This window comes from Taudactylus pleione, unplaced genomic scaffold, assembly GCF_031769625.1.
Source record: "Taudactylus pleione unplaced genomic scaffold, aTauple2 ptg000230l, whole genome shotgun sequence".
NCBI classification, from domain to species: domain Eukaryota; kingdom Metazoa; phylum Chordata; class Amphibia; order Anura; family Myobatrachidae; genus Taudactylus; species Taudactylus pleione.
This window is the reverse complement of record NW_028284632.1, coordinates 10,207,548-10,230,697: the sequence shown is the minus strand read 5'-3', so window position 1 is coordinate 10,230,697 and position 23,150 is coordinate 10,207,548. Positions and strand designations below refer to the sequence as shown.

The 23,150-nt window shown below is 47.5% G+C and overlaps 1 protein-coding gene across 2 annotated transcripts; it reads right to left on the bottom strand.

Annotated features, from left to right (window-relative positions):
• Positions 1 to 7,120: 7,120 nt before the first annotated feature.
• On the bottom strand, positions 7,121 to 21,562 carry LOC148516993 (ciliary microtubule-associated protein 2-like). Of its 2 annotated transcripts, none has more exons than XM_088479373.1 (9): positions 21,480 to 21,562; positions 20,826 to 20,984; positions 20,626 to 20,748; positions 19,923 to 20,058; positions 19,713 to 19,856; positions 11,130 to 11,297; positions 9,421 to 9,549; positions 8,927 to 9,048; positions 7,121 to 7,681 (listed from the first exon to the last, which is right to left on the bottom strand). In XM_088479373.1, the coding sequence occupies exons 4-9, from the start codon at positions 19,962 to 19,964 to the stop codon at positions 7,591 to 7,593; spliced, it is 696 nt and encodes a 231-aa protein (XP_088335499.1). In that variant the 5' UTR covers positions 19,965 to 20,058; positions 20,626 to 20,748; positions 20,826 to 20,984; positions 21,480 to 21,562; the 3' UTR covers positions 7,121 to 7,590. The 2 variants fall into 2 exon arrangements, with proteins under 2 accessions (XP_088335499.1, XP_088335500.1); XM_088479374.1 differs by having other exon boundaries at positions 20,826 to 20,930.
• Positions 21,563 to 23,150: the final 1,588 nt, after the last annotated feature.

The following is a 23,150-nucleotide window of genomic DNA, read 5'->3' as shown; positions in this document are numbered from 1 at the left end:
TTGAGGAATACCCCGCGTGTCCGCTAGACCACCAGGGTATCAGGCTGGTAGCGGGACCGGCAACCCGGGGGTTAATTGCTAGCCAGGGGAGGCAGCCTTCCCTGTCTAGCGGCTCCTCCCCTCAGCTCAGCCTGCCTTTCAACTAGGAGTCTGGCGTCGCTGAGCTGCTCTTATCTTACGGCCACTCCTCCTCTGAGGTCTCCGGCGGCCATCTTTACTGGCACATCGCAGACTCCCAGGCGGTATCAAGTGGACCGGTCCCCCTGTGTACCTCTCCCCTGCTAAAGGACAGTGTACACAGCACTATAGCCCGCCCAGACACTGAATCTGGGCGGTTGATTGTAGCGGAAGGTGCAGTGAGTATAACTTTTCTGCATTGTATGTGACTATTGCTAGTGCTGCCTGTCTGTGACTTATTCTCCTTTACTGTCAGCTTATACCTATCCCTTTCCTTCTCCTACGAGCCCGGCAGGTGTGTGGGGGAAGGGCGTTTTTCTGAGACCCTCACTTATATAAAACATGTATTTGTGGGGTCAGTCACATACTGTTGTGTGCTACACAGTACCATATCTGGGCTGTTGTGTCGCATACTGGTGAGTGCGCGGGTGTTAAAACCGTAATTCCTCTGATGATACCTGTTTCTTGTGATTTACGGTATCATGTCTGAGGAGACTGAGCGCTCTGTGGCTCCTGTGTTATTTTCCTGCAGACGCTGTGCTGCTGGAGTTGATGGGGAGGACTTATCTCAGGATGGTCTGTGCGGGCGGTGCCAGCTGGTACCGGGCCCCTCCAACCCCCCTGTATCACAGGACCCTCCTTGGGCGATGTTTTCACAGGTGCTGGCGTCTATTGCGGACCGGTTATCGGTCCCATCAGCGGTCCCTTCTAGGGCGTTACCGCAGCCCACCATCCCCCATTCCCCGAGGGTTCCACAAATGTTGCGGTCTTCCCCTGGGGCCCAGACTGTGGGTCCTTACTCGGGACTGCCTGTGTATGTGCAGTCTTCCCCAGGGTCGTGTCAGTCTGTAGTGCCTTTGCAGCCTCCGCCTTGGGTGGATGTTCTATCCAGCTCCGTACAGAGCCTGGCGGCTTCATCCTCTGCGTTTCAGTCCATGTTGCAAGGTGATGTGCCACCAAGGGTGTCTAAACGTCCGGTTGTGAGTTCACTAGCTGCGCAGTTGTCGGACTCGGAAGTGTCCTCAGATGATGGAGAAATCCATGAGGACTCTGACTCTGATGTCATGGGGCAGGAGGTGGAAGCTAAGTCTTCCATTAATGTTCCAGCCTTAGTTAGGGCGGTGCGGGCTATCCTACATGTTGAGGATGATGCGCCGGCTCCTAGGTCGAAGTTTCCTAATTTTAAAAAGGCCAAGGTGACCTCAACTGTGTTCCCCCTGTCTGATCAATTATCGGATCATATGGCGGCGGCCTGGCAATTACCTAGTAAGAGGTTCCATCCACAGAAGAGGTTGGCGGCGAACTATCCTTTTCCTGAAGCTCATTGCAGGAAATGGGAAACTCCGCCGGCGGTGGATTCCCACGTTACCCGCTTGATCAAAAGCGCGACGTTGCCATTGCCGTCTATCTCCTCTTTGAAGGATCCCACGGACAGGAAGGTGGAGACTTGTTTAAAGTCCATTTATTCTCTTTCCGAGGCGGTGGCTCGCCCGTCCATGGCTATCTCCTGGGTGGCTAAAGCCATTGAGGCATGGGCCAATGCCTTGGAGGATACCTTTCCTGATGAGGCTCCGGATATCCAGAGAGCGTTAGTGGGACAGATGCGGGATGCAGCTTCCTATATTGGGGAAGCGTCTTTGTATGCCAGCCTGCTCACTTATAGGGTGTCGGCTGCAGCGGTATCTGCTCGGCGCTCCCTGTGGCTGAGGTCCTGGAGGGCTGATGCAGATTCAAAAAAGGGTCTGGAGGCCTTGCCTTTTAATGGTGATTTACTATTTGGTCCGGATTTGGACAGAATAGTGGATACTTTGGCTAAGTCCAAGTCGGCTTTTCTCCCTTCGGCCTCTGCGCCGGCTAAAGTGAGGAGCTCTGCCTTTCGGTCCTTTCGGGTTCAGGGTAAGGCCAAGGGCCAGTCCTTCCCGAGACATTCGGCGACCAAGGCCGCACCCAAGCCCAAGAAGCAAGTATGGAGTGCTCGACGCCCTTCTTCCAAGCAGGAGGATAAGCCTGCTGCCTGATGGGACGGGCCTCTCTCTGGGGGACCCCAGAGTGGGAGGCCGACTTCTCCAATTCGCCCAGTGTTGGCACAATACCACCACGGATGCCTGGGTTCGAGAAGTAGTCTCTCAGGGGTACGCCCTGTCTTTTCGGTTCAGGCCGCCCCACCAGTTTTTCTGTACGAGTCCTTCTCTGGACAAGACCAAAGCTGGTCAGATTCAGGTAGCTATAGAATCCTTGCTACAAGCAGGGGTCATTGTTCCCGTTCCTCAGTCTCAGCGCGGGACGGGGTACTATTCTACTCTGTTTCTGGTACAGAAACCCAATGGTTCTCATCGCCCTATCCTGAATTTGAAGTCTCTGAACAGATACCTCAGAGTTCCCAGGTTCAGGATGGAAACGTTACGTTCCATCATTCTGGCGATGGAACCCGGGGATTATATGGTCTCCCTCGATATCCAGGACGCCTATCTCCATGTGCCCATAGCACCGGCACATCAGCGGTATCTGAGGTTTGCTATCCTGAACCATCACTACCAATTTCGGGCGTTGCCTTTTGGCCTTTCCACGGCTCCGAGGGTGTTCACCAAGGTGATGGCGGTTATGGCTGCCCACCTTCGGGGTCAGGGTCTACGTCTGTTGCCGTACCTGGACGATCTTCTGCTGCTGGCGAGCTCCCCGGAGGTGCTTCTTCGACATCTCCACCTGACCATTGCTTGTCTTCAAGCACACGGGTGGTTGATAAACTGGAAGAAGTCCTCCCTGATTCCATCACAGCGTATGGTTCATTTGGGAGCCCTGCTGGATTCTCGTCAGCAGCGGATTTTCCTGACTCCAGAGAAGGTCTCCTCCCTGCAGCTGCGGATACACAGTTGCCTGAGCAGTTGCCGCCTGTCGGTCCATTCAGCTATGAGAGTTCTGGGGTCCATGGTGTCGACATTCGACATGGTGGAATTTGCCCAGTTCCATTCCCGGCCCCTGCAGGCGCTGATTCTATCGGAATGGAACGGGTTACCTCACCGGATCCGCTCTCAGATGCTGGTGTTGTCCGCGGAGGTTCGGCAGTCTTTGGCTTGGTGGCTTCAGACGGTGCATCTGGTCGAGGGGCGCCCCTTTTGGATCCCGGACTGGGTCCTGCTCACGACGGATGCCAGTCTTCGGGGGTTGGGGGGCAGTGACCGGCTCATTATCGCTTCAGGGTCGTTGGTCCGCGGAAGAAGCACTTCTCCCCATCAACATCCTGGAACTGCGGGCTGTGTACAGGGCCCTGCAGTCGTCCGGCCCCGCTCTTCACGGAAGGGCGGTTCAGGTGCAGTCCGACAACGCTACCACGGTGGCGTACATCAACCACCAAGGGGGAACTCGCAGTCGGGCAGCAATGTCGGAGGTGTCTCGCATTCTTGCTTGGGCGGATTGTCACGTTCCAGTGATCTCGGCAGTCTTCATTCCCGGAGTCCTCAATTGGGAGGCGGACTTCCTCAGCCGTCACGATGTGCATCCCGGGGAATGGTCGCTTCACCCAGAGGTGTTTCAGCTACTCGTGGACAGGTGGGGGCTGCCGGAGCTGGACTTGATGGCCTCCCGTCACAATCACAAGTTGCCCGTTTACGGGTCAAGGACAAGAGACGCAGGCGCCTGTCTGGTAGACGCTCTGTCGGTGAAATGGACGTTTCACCTGGCGTATCTGTTTCCTCCGATATCCTTACTTCCTCGGGTTCTGCGGAAATTCAAGCAGGACGGCGGCACGCTCGTGCTGGTGGCTCCAGCGTGGCCCAGACGTCCTTGGTACTCCGATCTGAGGTGCCTCTCCATCGACGCTCCGTACCTTCTTCCTCAGCGTCGGGACCTGTTGTCTCAGGGGCCCTGCCTTTACCCGGATCTGGGTCGGCTGTCTTTGATGGCGTGGCTCTTGAGACAGCCGTCTTGAGGTCTAGGGGTTTCTCCAGTTCAGTGATTGGTACCATGCTTAGGGCACGCAAGCCTGCCTCCGCGCGGATTTACCACAGGGTGTGGCGCACTTATTTTCAGTGGTGTGAATCCAGAAACTATGATCCGCAGGTGTTCCGGGTTTCCAGAATCTTGGAATTTCTTCAATCGGGTTTGGACCTCGGCTTACGCCTGGCCTCTCTGAAGGTTCATGTGTCTGCTTTGTCCGTGTGGTTTCAGCGACGGATTGCTACACTGCCAGATGTTTACACCTTTTTCCAAGGTGTTCTCAGGATCCAGCCTCCCTTCGTGCCTCCGGTGGCTCCGTGGGACTTGACGGTGGTACTGAGGGTCTTGCAGGGTCCTCCTTTTGAGCCGCTTGAGTCGGTGGAGCTCAAGTGGCTGACGTTTAAGACCATTTTTCTCCTGGCGATTGCTTCGGCCAGGAGGGTTTCAGAATTGGGGGCGCTTTCCTGTCGCCCTCCTTTTCTGATTTTTCACCAGGACAGGGCAGTGCTCCGCACGCGTCCTGAGTTTTTGCCCAAAGTGGTTTCAAAGTTCCACATTAATCAGGAACTTGTTGTGCCAGCTTTTCAGTCACCTGATCTTTCTGCTGGTGAGGCTTCCTTGGATGTGGTCCGGGCACTTAGAATCTATGTGGACCGGACTGCTTCGGTTAGGAAGTCGGATTCTTTGTTTGTCCTCTTCGGTTTTCACAAGAGGGGTTGGCCTGCCAACAAGCAAACGTTAGCCCGTTGGCTTCGTTCAGTTATTTGTGAGGCTTATGCGCAGGAGGGTTTACCTGTGCCAGCCTCTGTTAAGGCTCATTCCACTCCCTCTTGGGCTGCTAGACGTGGCGCCTCCGCTGTTCAGCTGTGTAAGGCGGCTACTTGGTCTACAATTCAGACGTTTTTGAGGTTTTATGCGTTTGTCACCTTCGCCTCTCAGGATGCATCCTTTGGGCGCCGGGTACTCCTTTCAGCACAGGAGCGTCCCCGCCCTTAGTTGAACTGCTTTGGGACATCCCCAAGGTCAACCCTGTGGACCCCCTATGGACCCTGAAGTAGAAAACAAGAGATATGGTAAGAACTTACCTTTGTTATCTCTGTTTCTACGAAGTCCATAGGGTCCACAGGGCGCCCGCCCTGACGCACCTGGCTTCAAATGGGCTGTGTGGCTGGTCACCGGTTTTCCGTCTCCCATTTCTGTGAGTATGGTTTCTTGTGTGTTCCAGTCTTCCTTCTCTCTGTTTAGTCTCCTCCTCCGGCCTTAGCTGCTTACCAACTGAGGTGCCTGTGGCCGAGGCGGGGTATAGAGGAGGACGGACCCAAGTGCATCCTGGGAGCAGCAAAGCTTTAACTGCGTGGTGCCCGTGGATCCAGATCCAGCTATACCCCAAGGTCAACCCTGTGGACCCTATGGACTTCGTAGAAACAGAGATAACAAAGGTAAGTTCTTACCATATCTCTTGTTTTCGCACATTTAGTTATTAAAGATTCCACATATATCTCTCTTCTGTGCTCCTGTAACACTTTCATGGGTGCTCTGATGTCCTACAATATGACTTGCAGGATCACGCCACCTATATTAGAGCTTTAAATACTAGGGAAAAAAATACAAAAGAATTGAACAGAGGTACAGGAAAGTGAGAAAGATGTAATTATAAGGCAACCTTGTGAGAAGTAGCGTAAGCCTCCACAACTCTGTGTGTGAGATGTGATGTGTGTAGTGTATGCTATAGTAGATGACTTGGGGGGTGATGTATCAAACATTCTAAAGAGTGGATAAGTTGGGCTTAGCAACCACTCAGCTTCTACCTATCATTTTATAGAATATACTAGATAAATGCTACCTCGGAGCTGATTGGTTGCTATGGGCAACTTCACTTGTCCACTCTTTTTAGAGCAGGGGTTGGCAAAAAAGCGGCCCTCCAGCTGTTGTTAAACTACAAATCCCAGCATGCATTGTAACAGTTTTAGTAGGGCATGCTGGCATTTGTAGTTCTACAACAGCTGGGGGGCCGCTTATTGCCCACCCCTACTTTAGAGGGTCTGATTCATTTCCCTCTAACAGTCATAAGTCCTCCTTTTTAATTAATTGTATATCAATTTATGTGGTATGAATATTTGCATTTCCTTACAGTGCATAATTGCAGGCTATACAAAGTTGGATGGAAGCGTAAATACAGCTAATTCAGACAATTCTTTTACCCCAAGTATAGGCTGGTGCACGTGTGAGCTGATGTTGATAAGTAATAAGCTACGCATATGGATAGTGGGCAGGGCAGAGCACAGATGCGTACAGCTCTGCTTCCAGGCGAACATACGCATCCTTTTCCATGCACGTAAAGAGGGAGCATCTGCGGTAGAGTTGCGTTCAACTCTGAATTGACCCTGTAGTTTGTGTAGGAGAACTATCTCCTCTATAGACCATGGGGTACATTTAATAAGTGGTGGGTTTGGTTCTGGTTCTGGCTGCGATTGTGGTGGAAAATGAAGGGAAACAACAGATCTGGTATTCTGCCTTTTACAGATATATTTTTCACATAAAAAACACTCACATTTACAACAATAAAATATAGCCCTGCATAAAATCTTTGTTCTCTCCAACCATAGTAGTGCACATCTTCCTACCAGAGAGCAGGGTTATGTCCTGCACCACTAGGAGATTCCTCAGATTCGTTTCCTTTGTCATCCACATAAGTACAAGTAGTGAGATCTGCTTCTACTGTGCTGTCATTCATTTATACTTCAAGTTGGAGGCACTCATGTATATAAAGTGTGGTTTTAAAATTGGATCCTTCTAGTGTGTTAAAGCATAATACTGTGAGTTCTATTCGCTGAAAAACTTACTATGGCTTTCCTTTGTTTACCTCTTTTTCTTGTTTGTTGGGCTTTTAGTATATTATTATTTAATATATCATTAAAATTTGTATTGCAGTATATAATTAGTGGGTTACTTATGTACACCACCATAGTATAACTTCCTTTCTCATTTCATTGAACATGATCATGTTGTAGTTATTAGCGGTAGCACCCTATGAGTTGAATATAAATCTGTTATAGTGTCAATGGTGAAGTTATTTAATCGGAGGGGGATATCATTGCCAACAATTATTATTGAAAGATAACAGCAGTGACTACTCCCTCATAGGACTCTAATTCATTTACCCATCCATGCTGAATCCCTCAATTACACTGAAGGACAGTGTTATGAATTGAGCTGTTGGAAAACCTGGGAGTGCTTCATAAAATAACAAGAGGTAATAACTATTGAATATCTCCTGGAACATATAAGAAACAGACCACTATATATACCAATTATCCTGATGAAAATGAGTAACGTGTGCAATTAATAGCAATAGACAGATTTTTGCATTAAGATGTTAATGATTAATTCCCACAGTTCCTCTTAACACATAAAACATTAGATTATCCATCATTTCAAGTTCTCAGCCAAAATGATGTCCGGTAAGCCTCATCCTCTCTCTCATGTAGTAGTAGATTGTAGTAGAGGACCATTAGCCGGTGCTACTAATGGCTGAACAGGCAAAGTACTGTGTGATCTCTGGATCCGTTCCCTAGAACAACAAACAGTGGAATTAGAAAATATAATGGCCGTCAGAATGAGAATTCAAGTCCATCTTCTTGTAGGGCACAACTTACATGTTAAGAGGATGTATAAACAATACACTACTGAGGGGGACATTTCTGAGACTGATGCACAGATAACAGAACACAAAAGTTGCTGTAACTCAGCAACCAATCAGTTTTTCTAGTACAGTTTGAATAAATTAAAGGCAGCATCTAGAGCTCTTTAGCCTCAGTGAGCCCACTGGTTGCTAATCACATGTTAGTATATATTATACTAAGGATGTGGATCCCAAACTGGGTTCTGGGGTGCAAATAAATTACTTGGGCCACCATATTTGTAGGCTGGGCCATGTGCTACCTGTTAGCCTTAGAACGTCAGAGTGCAGCCAATTACACAGGCTGCACTACTTGTGTGTGGCTGTGCTGTACAGCCCCATCTGTCTTCTCATTTCTCCTCCCTCCTTCTCTGTGCAGCAAAGTGAGAAGAGGTTAATGAGCACCAAATATTTGCTGCCAATACAACAAGGGTGAATGAGCGCTCTGCACAGATTCCTGTCCTGATGGGAGAATTCATTGTTGTCTCTTCTTCACCAGTCCAGCCCTGACTTTGGTCCACCCACCCAAGTTTGTCACATCCTCTGTGTGCATCTCTGCTCCCTGTCTGTGTCCCTATCTGTCCCTCTCTATCTCCAAAATGTAATATGTACCTGTTTCTCTGTCAATCCTTTGTGGGTATATCTCCCATTGTCCCTCATCCCAGCTATTCCCCCTATGTTTTTTTGGGGGGAGATTCATTTAAGTATGAAGTTCCAACTGTGCACACAGCAGGTTATTACTGATGAAAAGTCTAGCTTACTCTTGCTTGCACCTCTATGGGGTGCAAGAAAAAACGTGTTAGGAATTCCCGTCATAGGACCCACATTGTATTAGTGCACAAGGTTCCAACAGAACCTCGAAGCTAATGGAGGAGTCTATTTACTAAGCTTTAGATGGAGATAAAGTGGACAAAGCTAAAGTACCAATCAACCAGCTCCTAGCTGTCATTTTTCAAACACAGCAGTTAGGAGCTAATTGGAATGCACTTGATCTTAGTAAATAGCTCCCCCCTGGCCTAGGGATGCTGTGAAAAAAATGCTGAGGACCTAAGGGGACCATGTACCAAACAAAGTTTGGGAACCACTGTACTAGGGTATGTTAACCATTGAATGCAAAAGAACCAAATTGTAACTCACTTGAAAGCTTTTTCTTTTTCCCGATCAGAGAAAGAGCGTGCGGTTTTTGAGAGAAATGCGGATCGGTAAGTTTTGCCACTTGTGGGTTTGTTGATATCGTATCGACCAACGCCGACTGGGTTCTGCAATGTGACAAGTACAGTAGATTAACTGAATGTGAGAAACAAGGGGACTGGATAATCCGGAGGTTCTAATACTCTGTCTAAGACATAAGCTTTCAATTTGAAGACAGTACTAATTCAGGGTCCATATTCATAAACGTGGCGAACAGAAGGAAAATGCTAAAAGTATTTGAAACTATTTTTATACTATAAAGCAAAAAAATAAAAAGCTTGCTGTAAATGTGAGTGCGAAATACCCATAGATCTCAGGGAGTTACTGTGCAAGTTTGTGCAGAGCAACCCAAAATCTTAGGAAGAGCTAACTTAGGCCGAGTCAGCACCAGTAATGCAGAAATAAAAAGAACATCTATATTCTATGCACAATAAACTTACATTACTTCCAAAGAGGACTCTGCATGACTTTCTGTCAAATCGCTTAGCAGAGGTCAGGAAGGGAACCGAGGACTGCCTCACAGAAGCGAACACTGATTTTACATCATAGGAACCAGGACCTGGGGAATGCTATCATGAAAAACAATAGATCAAGATGCAGTGACACACAGTATATTAGTATAACACAGGCATAACAGGCCGCACAGACACTTCCTGTAAGAACTCTTGCTGCGCGTACATAAACATTGCAGATGTTATTGCCTAGGTGTCATTAGTATTGATACTGGAAGCTAGTCACTAGGAGGACTGTCACAGATCACCCCACTAACCATGTGCACTTTATTGCTCCCTCTAGGGACTGATTCTGAGCCAGACAAAGTGGCGTACGTGTTTGCGCTCTTCTGTCACAGTCTCACCTGTGACTTTATGCTAATTCTACAATAAGCACTTGGTGTACAGCCGTGCGCAGGAATGTGCAAGGACTGAGACAGCCACTTTGTGCATCTGTAGGTGCTACATTACTGCTTGGTGCGTCACTGCTAGGTGCAGATTCTCCGTCAGAGTGTGGCCTCCAATGCACGCAATTAAGCATCTGATTCCAAAACCCCTCCTGCGACACACCCGCAAAACTCCCATAACACACCCATAAGATGCATCTTCCTGTGTCAGAAGAGCCACCTCCCAGTTACCGTTCAGGAATGCCCAATACATTTCTGATTCCATGCAAAGGTATCATTGGGTCCTGCGACTTTGTACCCACATACTGTGGGACGCTCAAGCTGAAATTTAAACGCATGCAAAGTTGAAAAAACATTGACCAATGCGAGAATATCGGCATTGGAACATACTCATAATAGGGCTCAATGGGTACATTTACTCAAGTGAGTTTTTAGAAGTGGAGATGTTGCCCATAGCAACCAATCGGATTCTAACTATTAGATTCTAGTTAAATGTTAAGTAGAATCTGATTGGTTGCTATGGGCAACATATCCACCTCTAAAAATTCTCACTTTATTAAATATATCCCCTAGTGTCTTCATTTACCTTTATGTAGCATATGTGGTGTAGCACTTGCATGAAAGTACGTGATCACCAGCCAGCATCAGTGGGCTACTATAATTATATATGAGACGCAAGAGTGGGATGGCCAAGTATAAGCTTCCCCAATATATCATTTCTGCACGATTCATGCTGCCCAATAGACACCAGCACAGCAGTTCCAATGCCTTATTTAGCCCCTCAGTTCCTTCCATCTTTAACATACTGTATGTGCAGTCCTTTTAAATAACCAGCTCTGGAAAGCTGTGTTCTATATGTACAGTACATACATTTTGTATTAAGGAATGTATCAAATTCAGGATTCTGTTGGAGACTTGGATGGACCTTAACAGCAACTCAAACATTTGGGATTCATTTAGATCCATGGGATTCAGCCAACTAAACCCAAATTCTGAGCTTACAGGAATGTTAGTGCACAAAACACTTGTTACAGCCAGGAGTCAAAATACTATTTTATCATGCTAAGTCTTAATATGCAATTAAGTAATGGAAACATATTATATGGCCCATCCATAGTTGTGTACATTTGCATAAAGGGTGCATTTGTATACATTCACACCCATCCAAGTTTCCATGGTAATACAGGCTAGATTTTGAAGCAGACATCCTGCAAATGGTTTGTACTGGATAATCAAATCCTGAATACTGACAAGTGGCCGGGGACAGTGGGCAAGCGAGCTGTAGAATATCCTGTCCGTTGGAGTTTTTGGAAAGCGATGAATTGTTCCAAACTTGCCATGTTTCTTTTTTTGATCATTTTCAAGATCTTCAATGAATGACTTTGCATCAAAGTATCCTAGCTCTGTCTGATAATATTCCTAGGGATATAATGAAACAGACATAAATACACACACAGAATAACCACCATATTCTGGCCACTTGTTTTTGCCTTTTTGGGAGAATGTAGGTGGGTTGAGTCTAGCACGTGATGTTCTGAAGCTATATCATGTGCACTGTGAATATATTTCATACACTTCTATTAGCACATTCAGTCATATTTTTAACCTCCATCTGTATTGAATCAGGAATACTAGAAGCAGAATTTAGGGTTGGCCATCGACCATTGATGATTGGCAACCATCGATGGTCTGATGTCGATCATAACTAGTTTTACCGTCAATCGGAGGCCACCAATGGTGAACATCAATGGCAAAATCCAAATGGCTAATGCCGGCTGTGTTCAGCGCATGCGCAGAGTTAAACCATTGATGGCTCAATCATTGATGGTTTCTTACTGATGGTTTGAAACCATTAGCCATGGATAACAGAGCCGTTGTTGGTCGACCCTAGTAGAATTTTGTGCACATGGTTGGCGTAGCAGCACTGATAGCAGAAAGGCCGAGTTTTGCATAAAAAAAAAATCCTGTGGATATTCATGTCCCTGATGTCCACTCAAAGCACTAATCTTATAGGTAGGCATGGTATGTAAAACAGTATCTATGCTTATAAAGTAAATGCAAAAAAGATGAGGCAGTTTGTGTCCAGTTCTCCAAAGAACAGGAAACCCAATGTAAGGGCCGATGCAGATTTGAACGTAACTTTGTTTTGCAATTGGCTTCTGAGTGTTTTTGTGCTGTGTATGCTCCATAGCTGAGTCCTATGCAACTCAGTCGCATGACCGCTTCGCAGGCCTATCAACAGAATTGCGTGCTATGCAGAGTAGTGTGTACACAGCGATATGGCTGTTATCAGACTGGTGCATTCATAACAATGGTGTCTATGAAAGCGAGCAAATGCATAGGGACAGTGGGCTGAACAGATGGGACAGCACAGTTGGTATAGTGGTTAGCATTGCAGACTCACAGTTCCAAGATCAGGAGTTCAGTTCCTGACCAAGGCCTTCGGCTCTCCCAGTTTCCTCCCAGACTCCAAAAAACATAGCGTAGATTTACTGACTTCTGATAAAAAAGGACCCTAGTGTGTATGTATGTTCATGGGATACGGACCATAGATTGTAAGAACCATTGGGGCAGTGAAGGACTGAATTGTTCTTTGTAAAGCGTAGCATTATATATTCTAAATGTAAATAAATAAATGCGTACAGCTCTGCAAACAGGTGATCAACCACATTAGTTTCCTGTGCGCACAGTAGCGTATAACTGCATCCAACTTACATTCAACCCCTCATCGGCCCCATAGTGTGAAACTTGTGAGATTATTATATATATATAAATAATATAAAATAAGAGATATGGTAAGAACTTACCTTTGATATCTCTATTTCTGCAAGGTCCATAGGGTTCCACAGGGATACCTTGGGTTATAGTCATGGCTTGGCCATCGGGCACCACACAGTTAACTTTGTGCTCCCAGTATGCACTGGGTCCCCCTCCCCCAGGCCAAGGCACCTCAATTCAGTAATAAGCCAAGGCCATAGGAGGAGAGAAAAAGAGAGAAGGAAGTCTGGAATACACAAGAATCACATTCTCACAACAGGGAGACGGAAAATCGGTGACCAGAACCAGACCCATATGAAGCACAGGGCGACAGGGTGGGCTCCTTGTGGAACCCTATGGACCTTGCAGAAATAGTGATAACAAAGGTAAGTTCTTACCATCTCTCTTATTTTCTGCAGCAGGCTCCATAGGGTATCCACAGGGATACCTTGGGAGTTCCCAAAGCAGTATCCTCAACGGTGGGGGCGCTCCTGTGCAGAAAGGAGCTGCCCATGATGGACCCACAGACCTCATAGAATGAGCAGTAACAGAGGGCGGAACAGGAATGCCCTCATGACTGTAAGCCTCAGAAATCGCCATGCGAATCCACCTGGCCAACGCTTGCTTGTTGGCCGGCCAACCCTTCTTATGGAAACCATAGAGGACGAACAAAGTGTCCGACTTCCTAAGGGAACTGGTATGGTAAAACCGTAGAGCTCGTACCACAAGGTCTTGTGAGTTAAAGGCCGGCACTACAATTTCCCCATTAATGTGGAAACTATAGACCACCTTAGGCAGGAACCCAAGGCAAGTCCGAAGCACTGCCCTGCTGCTGTGAAAAACCAGAAAGAGCCCCCAAATCTGACACCCTCCTGGCGGAAGCAATAGCCAGGAGAAACACAGTCTTAGCTGTGAGCCATTTGAGATCCACTGAGCCCAGTAGTTCAAATGGAGGTCAATTCCCAAGGAGCCACAGTAGGCACAAAGGGAGGCTGTATGCGAAGAGCACCCTGCATAAAAGGTGCGAACATCCGAGAGTGGAGCAATCCTCCACTGAAACCACACAGACAGTGCGGAAACATGTACTTTCAATGAGGCTAGACGAAGACCCTTATCTAATCCTGCCTGGAGAAAAGCCAGAACCCTGGATATCCGAAATACCTGGGAATCGTACCCCCTGGGGCGACACCATTCAAAGAAGGTATGCCATACCCTGTGGTAAATCCTGGCAGAAGCAGGTTTCCGAAGCATGGATGTCTCAAGACCCACGCCGTCAAAGACAGACGACTCAAATCCGTGTAAACACAAGGACCCTGAGACAACAGGTCCGGACGTTGAGGAAACAGCAACAGAGCGTCTATGGAGAGACTCTGAAGATCTGAGTACCAGTGACGTCCGACCACACTGGAGCCACCAGCAGGATCATGCCTCCCTCTTGCTTGAACTTCTTCAATACCCGAGGAAGAAGGGAGAAAGGAAGAAACAGGTACGCAAACTGGAAGGTCCACCGAACCGACAGAGCGTCTACCAGGAGAGCCTCTGCGTCTCTTGTTCTGGACCCGTACACTCTTAGCTTGCATTTGTATCTGGAGGCCATGAGATCTATCTCTGGAAAACCCCATTTGTCCACCAGGAGTTGGAAGACCTCCTGGTGAAGTGACCACTTCCCTGGATGTACATCGTGTCGACTGAGGAAGTCCGCTTCAGAGTTGAGTACTCCTGGAATGAACACTGCCATATGGAATCTCATGCATGAACACCACACATTATGCACAGTTAAGCTGCTAACATGATGCTCAGTAGCGAATGCACAATATCCTGCATGCGAACGCTGTTTATTAGCTGCATGCGTGCACATCTGCCCCAAATCAGATAAACCTAACTAGCGTCTTTACATCAAACCCCACATACTCACACATTACATATTCACATACAAGGTTCCAAAAGCTTTAAGGTATAAGATTCAAGTATGCACATTTACTATAATTGCTATGAAATAAAGATTATTTTGTAACTAAGGTTTTATATGTGATAAGTAAGCCATGTTTGGTATTGTACTGATGCATACTCTCTCAACAGTATTCCGGTAACATCGATGTAGAGATCGCAACAGGCATTCTCAAGTTATGGACCGCAGAGACTTCAAGCAACAAAATGAACATTATATGACCAACCATTAGGATTTGCATGAGGTGGGAAACCAGAGACCACCAGTTGTTAGAGGCTGGACTGTGTATATTTGAACCAACCTGTTAAATGCCTTGTAACATATGCCCTCTCCTTTAGGACCAATGGTATTAGCAACAAACTTCTCTATTGTGTTGTCTATTTCTGGAGGGTATAAATATGTGTGCTCTGACCCTGGGTTTCGAGTCTTCGTGCTGAATGCTGATTGACGAGGGGTTTCTTGCTGATGCCTACATCTGGTCCAGAGCGCTGCGTATGTATAACTGTACTTGGGTCTGTATAATTCCTTTGCGCTAAATTTGTACTTATAACTAGCGTGTAACTGACTGTACTTTTGCTTGAATAATATTTTGTGCTTTGGAACCACAGGTTCTAGGTCTGGAGTCTTTATTTACTGTATAACTGCGTACGCAAAATAGCGTCGTCCTTAGAGGTTTATAGGCAGGATATCAGAAGGTATAGGCAGGGGTGTATAGAGGTTCAAAGGCAGAATCCTTAATCCGACCATGTGATCCATCCCATCTGAAGAGGATCAGCCTCTGTAGAGGTCTTGAACGAAACTGGGCATATTCCACCATGTCGAATGTCGACACCATGGAAATCAGTAATCTCAATGCCAAGTGAATGAACACCTGGCGACCCTGGAGACAGGAACGTAACCTGGTATGTAGGGCTGAGATCTTCTCCTCTGTAAAGAAGATTCTCTGCTGCTGAGAGTCCAACAGTGCTCCCAGATGCATCATCCTCTGAGATGGCATCAGTGAGGACTTTTTCCAATCGATCAGCCGTGAGTATGCAACACCGATATTGTCAGTTGCAGATGATTGCGAAGTACCTCCGGAGACCCTGCTAGGAAAAGCAGGTTGTCCATGAAAGGTAACAGGCGAACCCCCTGTAACCGCAGGCGAGCCGCCATGACCGCCATTACCTTGGTGAACACCTGCGGAGCCGCGGAAAGAACAAACGGCAGCGGTTGAAACTGGTAATGGTGATCCAATACAGCAAATCTGAGAAACCTCTGAGGAGCCGTAGCAATGGGGATATGCAGGTAGGCATCCTGAATATTCAGGGACACCATGAAATCCCCAGGTTCCATAGCTAATATAATGGAACGTCGAGTCTCCATACTGAACCGAGGGACCCTCAGAGACTTGTTGAGAGCCTTGAAGTTGAGAATAGGACGGACAGAACCGTTCGGTTTTGGTACCAAAAAGAGATTGGAATAAGAACCCATCCCCCTGAGGGACGGGGGGACTGGAACTATGACCCCGTCTTGGAGCATAGAACTTACCACTTTCTGGATTTCCAGAGCCTTTGTGGAATGAAGGCCTACCTCCGGAGTGTAGGAAACAAAACTGATGGGGAGGCCTTCTGTTGAAGGAGAGGGCGTACCCGTGAGAAACCACTTCTCTGACCCAGGTGTCTGTGATAATCATCCACCAGTGCTGGGCAAACCAAAGAAGTCGGCCTCCCACCCTGGGGTTCCCCAAGGGGAGGCCCAACTCATGCTGAGAGTTTGCCCTAGGCTTGGTGACAAGGCGTCTAGCACTCCAAGGTCGCTTCTTGGACTAGGGTGTCTTCCTGGTGGCTCCTGATGGCCTGGGAAAAGACTGCACCTTCTGCTTACCTTGAGGACGATCGTCTTTTCAGCCTAAGTAGCAGTCCTAGACGGAGCCTGAGGCGATGGCAGACATGCAGACTTTGCAGCTGCCAATGTACTTACAATTTTATCCAGGTCTGGGCCGAAGAGGACCAGACCATTAAACGGCAAGCCTTCCAGGCCCTTCTTTGAATGCAGACGTGGAATCTAAGAACGTAACCACCACGATCGGCAAGCCGAAACTGCTGCTGCTGAAATCCTGGAAGTAAGCAGGCTAACATCCAACGCTGCTTCGCTAATATAAGTAGCAGAATCACGGATACTACCAGCACCGTCTGCTCCTCAGAAGCATCAGAGGAGAATGACGATTAAAAAGCATCAGCCCATTTTTCCATGGCCCAAGCCACCCAACAGACCGCTATGAGCAGTCTGGCGGATCCCCCGGCCAAAGAGTAAATGGATGTTAAGTAAATCTCTACCTTGCGGTCCGAAACGTCCTTAAATGAGGACATAGACGGCATGGGTAAGATTGCACTCTTAATCAGGCGTGTCACATGGGAATCCACCTGAGGAGGGGTGTCCCACTTAGTGAAGTAATCCTCTGCAAAGGGATAAGAATATGAGTCTCTTTTGGGGCTGAAACATTCTGCCTGGGAATTTCCACGCTTCCTCCATATGGTCCACCAGCTGACCAGAGAGGAAAAACTGACGCCTTACCTTTTAAAGTATGCGTAAGACGATGCAGTCTCAGGGAGACAGTCATCCTCCATAACCCTGCGGAAAGCTTTAATTAGCCCGGATACATAAATCCTGCACTTATACTCAACCGCTTAAGTGGGTCGTTCAGAGTCAGATTCCGGGAGCTCCCCTTCATCTGACATCATCATCGTCATAATGTGGTAACAGTGGCGCTACTAATGGTCTCTCAGCAGGCCGTAGAGCGGGCACCTGCAAAACGTCCGTTAAGTTCTGTACTGTGGCGGACCGAGGGCCTGATTCAGAGACGGATGCTCTGAAAGAGCGCTCGCTCTGATTCAGGGCGGTTTTTTTTTTTGTGCGGCCTTCAGGCAACTCGCATAGCTGTGGGTGACCACCCACAGCTATTGCGACCGGCCAGGCCATCGCGACCATCGGGGCTTGTGGTAGGGTCTTGTGGACGCAAGCCTCAGAGAGCTTCCGGCTCTAATAGAGCCGGAAGCTCTCCCACTGACATCACTGGTGATGTCAGTGGGGCCACCCACAAACGGCAGGCGTTCGCTTGGGAACGCCTCAGTTTGTGAAGCCACCCCCCCGCCACGCCTCCAAAATGGTGCGAGCTGTCGATCAAAATTGATAGCCGCCCCGTTTTGGTGCAAGACCCGGAGCAACGGAGCGCCAGTCGCTAGCCGGGTCTCACGCGTGCGCACGTCAGAGCCGGCGCTTGCCTGCACTAACAGCGCTATCATCAACCACTCAGATGCTAAGTCTGAAGTGGGAATAGCGCTACCTGACCAAACATTAAGCTGTAGGAGAGGTAGGATGGTGGGGGACCCAGGCTCCACATTCCTACTCAGCGTTGCTGTGCATCCAAGATGGCCACCGTGCGTTCTGTAGGCGGAGCCGTGGGGAAGGATCCCAAGCACCAGCGCGCCAAGCCTCAGTAGAAAGGCAGCTGGTGCAGTGAGAGAGGGGTCTTTCCCATAGTCTAAAACCGGAAAAGCACCCTCTCTGGCAGGCCATTAACCCTCAGGATGCTGGAGCGCTTCCTTAATGCTCCAGCCCCATATCCCTGGTGGTCTAGTGGTAGCGCAGGATGAGTACCTGGCTCCACTAACTGCACCCCTCAGGTAGCCCCCAGCCCTGAGGACACTGGACTGTGCCACAGTGGGCTCCGTCCGCAGACGCCCCCTGTGCTTACCTTGTTGCTCCCTGTGCACCTGACCACAGTCCTGCTAGCTGGGACCCCCAGAAAAGCCTGCCGAGTTCCCTGGTTCAGTACCGGTGGCTCAGCGCCAGCAGGGGTGTAGGTGGGGGTAGTGGGGGCTTCCGCTGGACTGTCCCCACTAGCCGCACTTGCAGTCTTCTTAACTTCGGGGCTGTTTTTGCCAGCAGCCCCCATGCAGTGACCCGACTATGGCCGGGTACCAACTGAAACTGAGGTGCCTTGGCCTGGGGGCGGGGTTATAGGAGGGGGGCCCAGTGCATGCTGGGAGCACAAAGTTAACTGTGTGGTGCCCGATGGCCAAGCCAGGACTATAACCCAAGGTAACCCTGTGGATACCCTATGGAGAATGCTGCATAAATATATTTTAAATAAACAAATTCAAATGTTTTCTGTATTAGTTCCCTAATCGTAAACAATTATAGACATTCCACCCATAACTGCACCAAGTGGGACAATAATAACACCAATTTGACCTACAATGTTACAAGTTTCTCCAGATAAAGTTGGCCAAATCTGGCAATTTCCACATACAATTTATTCATTTACCACCCCTGCAGTGTCTTTGATCAAGAGGTCATAAAATCTTGTGGGTGGCTGTATTTTATTGTACTGTATTGTATTGTATAGGGTGCAGTTATTCAACCTCACCTCCTGATGGTCAGATCTGCCTTATTCAGAGATGTACGCAAACCCAATGGTGTGAGATCTGTGCATGTGCAGATCTCGTTCTGAGAGATCGCTAGCAGTGCCCCCTAAGCCACAACATGAATGACAAGCTGCGGCAGTTTGGGGACTGGGTGGTCTTGAAAACAGATGTGTCGGCCCCGTTTTTGAGGCACGCCGTGGCCAGTGTCTGCGTCTTGCAACACAGGGTTACTCAGATGGCAGATGTTCCCACAGAGTGAGCCGATGCTGCACCCCTCGGATCTGCAATGCATACAGTAGGCGTCATTTTAAACTAGACGCCACCTGTGGCATAAGCATATTATTGCACAGCCGCTGCATGCAGAGTCGCAGTCTGTGCATTATCACCCATCTCTGATCAGGCCCAGAGTCTTCTGGATTTCCAAGTTGGCCACAGAACAGAGAAGATTGCTTTTTCTTATTTTTTTAAACAAGGGAATATTGTGATCATTACATGGTAGCCATAAATCACAAACAATACTTAAAGAGAAGTATACCATTTATATAATAATTGAAAATAAAAAAGTACAGGCATATACTATTGTATACCTCCTGTACCGTTCGTCATATACTGGTTCCCTAATTTCTTATATTCAGTTTTATACATGTACATACTATATGTGGTCAGCATCTTCCATTCAATGACCTCTAATGGAAGCGTTCCACTTTGTAGCATACTTACAGGTGTAGCAAAGTGTCCGTACAGGATGTGCTGTGATCTTGGCCCGGTGAATAGGTCATAAGGTCCTCTTTTACCCACAACGTGCTTCAAGGTTTCATCTATGGAGCATTTTAGGTTGTAGGTTCCTGGTCCCGGCACACATTCCTGAAATATGAGCAGTGCATTAGGAAAGCAATGACACACGGCCCCTCTCATCCCATAATCACTTACATTGCTGCTTGCTGAGCCACATTTAGTCGTTTCGCTGTCCATTATACCCTTGGAGCTGGCAGACTCTGAAGCCCTCTCTTCTATGAGTGTGTGGATTCCCTGCTTTGCCGTAAGTTCCAGGTCCTGGGGTACAATTCTGTGTGGAGGACAGAAACAGGAATCATGAACAAAATAGATCACATAGCAAACATTCATCTGCATGTGACATCATTCACACACTGCCAGGAAGGGGGTACAGAACTGATTCAGGTGTCTATTTATTAAGATGAGAAAAGTCCTTTCTCTGGTGTTTTCACCAAAGGGCTTTTCTGTGCTTTTATTACATTATTAACAGATTAGCACCAGTGAAATCAGTTTGTGAGGCTTACCCCCGCCCCTATAAATCTCTATGGAGATGGCAGCTTACTGTAATTTATTCAGATTGCGTTACACTGTACCCGACAACGGGGACATGCAAAAATGGAAATACTTTGCTTCGCCAGCGTCGGGTCAAGCTACCGTGTAAAACAGAGGGGGCGCTGCCAGGGCATGCTTATATTACTGTGACCGTTCGCCGGCAGCACTAGGCTGGGAATTGGTTAATCGGTCCCATAAATGCACAGTGTGTACCTAGAACTAGCCTACAGTTTGGCTGACCCACAATGTGTAGAGGATCATTGTGCATATTCCTAGAACTCCTCTATCACTGTTTAACATGCTCTACCTTTAATTCGTCCTTGAATCGCACATCTTTAGTGTTACACAGTCCTCGCACGCTGGCAGGTTTCTTTTCCATTAGCTCCAGAAATGACTTTATGTTGTATCGACCCGGCCCCATGTTTTGCTTCTAAAGTAATCAAGCATACAAACGTTTCAGAAAATTGATTCATGTTTCCCAGAGTGTAAATTACAGCTTCACCTCACCAGCAAACGGTTCCTCTCCCATGTTTCCTTGTACAGGACATGTGGCATCACAGTCAGCCGTTCTGTTTCTTCTGCTCTTTTCCATCCAGGCGTAGATGCAACTCGCTCCAGAACGAAAGGATTATAGGGATTATAGGTTCCAGGCCCTAAACGTCTTGCCTGGATTAAATCACAGTCTTTTTACAGATACAATTTATGTCCAACATTCACATTCTTACTTAAAAATAAGAAAAAACGTGAAAAATGTTTTCTTTCTCAAGAAAAACATATAGAGAAAACCAGTCTTACCCTATAAAATACAGCCCTGCAATCAACAGAGGCTTAGGTAGATGAGGGACAGAGGGGGTAAGTGGTGTCCTGTGACCTCTAAAAGGACATTATTGTTATTCGGATGTAGCCTTGAACTGTACATCTTTCATAAACTTTCTTGAATCTAAAATCAACTTCATCAACTAGATCTTATTTAATAACATGGTGCAATGAGCATGAACTGTTTCAATCCACAGCAACCAACCAGATATCACTTTACAGGACTCTAGAGACACAAATTAATTTATGTAGTTGCCATTGGCTACTGCATGTTCCCCTCCTAATATTTTATGAAATATGTTCTTTAGAGTTTCTTAGCCAGTGGTGTATCATATATGTACTCACTGTCTCTGAAGTTGCCCTCTTGCAGTAAGGTACTTGTGTGTAGGAACCAGGTTTCTTAAATTCAGGATAAACCGCAGATACATCAAATCTATGGGATAAGATAGAAAATCTAAATGTAACTATTTATGTAAAAAAATGTATTTGTTGTTCACTCATTGGTTCGTGGCTAAAAAGTGTGTAAACATTAAAGAACAGTGGGGCCTGATTCACTACGGATAACTATTGCAATCGCGGCTGCGATTACGCACACAGGTGTGCTGAAACAATATGCTAATGAATGCTATCGCAATGCCGTCGCACAGCCAACATAAAGACGCCCACTACCGCTATGTCACATCCGTAATACCTTGCAGTGCTGTGTATACATCGGGAACATCGAGTAACATCGGCCCCTCACGCACAATTACAGCAGGTATGACCTTACTCATAAATTGCTCGTTGCACGCAGTGAGTACTCAAGCTGTGTATGCCGTCGCAGTGGACAATTTATGCACGTCCATGCAACGGCGTTCAAACGGACAGGCACGCCAACGTTTCTCCAGCCACTCCTCCATCACCACCCCCAAACACCCTCCTGTCCTTCAGTCTGTGATGGCTTTGTATCGATCGCAATGCTAACTCACGTACGCACACTGCAATGCATACGAAGTACGTACCATCGGCCGATTTGCGATCCGTAATGAATCAGGCCCAGTGACCGCAAACCATGACTGATTCTACATAAGTAACTAATTGCTTCCTGACCATATGATAGAGGTTCCCAAACTCCGCCATACAGTCCATGTTTTAAGGATATCCATGCTTGAGCACAGGTGATCTACCGTATATACTCGAGTATAAGCCGAGTTTTTCAGCACAAAAAGTGTGCTGAAAAAGTACCCCCTCGGCTTATACCCGAGTCAAGTGTAGCGCTGACCGGACGGAGTTCGGTCAGCGCTACACACTGCCAAACACACAGCCGCCGGAGCCGGCGGCTGCGTGTTTGGTGTAATCAGCAGCGGCTGAGAGTCTGTCAGACTCTCAGCGGCTGCTGCTGCTCCCACTGCGGGAGCCATCTTCCGGCTCCCGCAGTGGGTGATGGGAGACAAGTCGTCATGACGACGTCTCTCCCATGAAAGCGGCCGGAGGAGCGGACAGCGGCGGGACCAGGAGCGGGATTTTCAGGTAAGTGTTTTTTTTTTTTATTCTTGTTAAGTCTCTCTCTACTGCGGGGGGGGGGGGGGGGGGGCGGACTGTATAAATCACCGGGACTCTTGGAAATGGTTGCACCAGTTGTTTAGCAGATTAGAACTTAGATGCTGATTAAGTACCGCCGTGTGTAAAGTGGAATCCAGTTCCGACTTATATATTAAAGTAGGGTCATATGTTAATTTTTCATATACTGCAGTGTCCAAAAGTTGATTATCTAATTCCTGTTTGTACTGGAGAATATTTTGAATATTCAGGATTGAGGATGTTCATGGACACCATTGTTAATACACCGCTATTTAAGGTAAGCTTCCTTATTTGTCACACTTTTACACCCTGATGACAAGACCGCCCAGGTCTTGAAACGTTGGCGAATAAAGTCACTTTTCTTCATTTATAAAGACCGTGGAGTGCCGCCTGTAGCTGTTTTCTGACAGACATCGCATTTTTACATACATACACACATATATATATATATATATA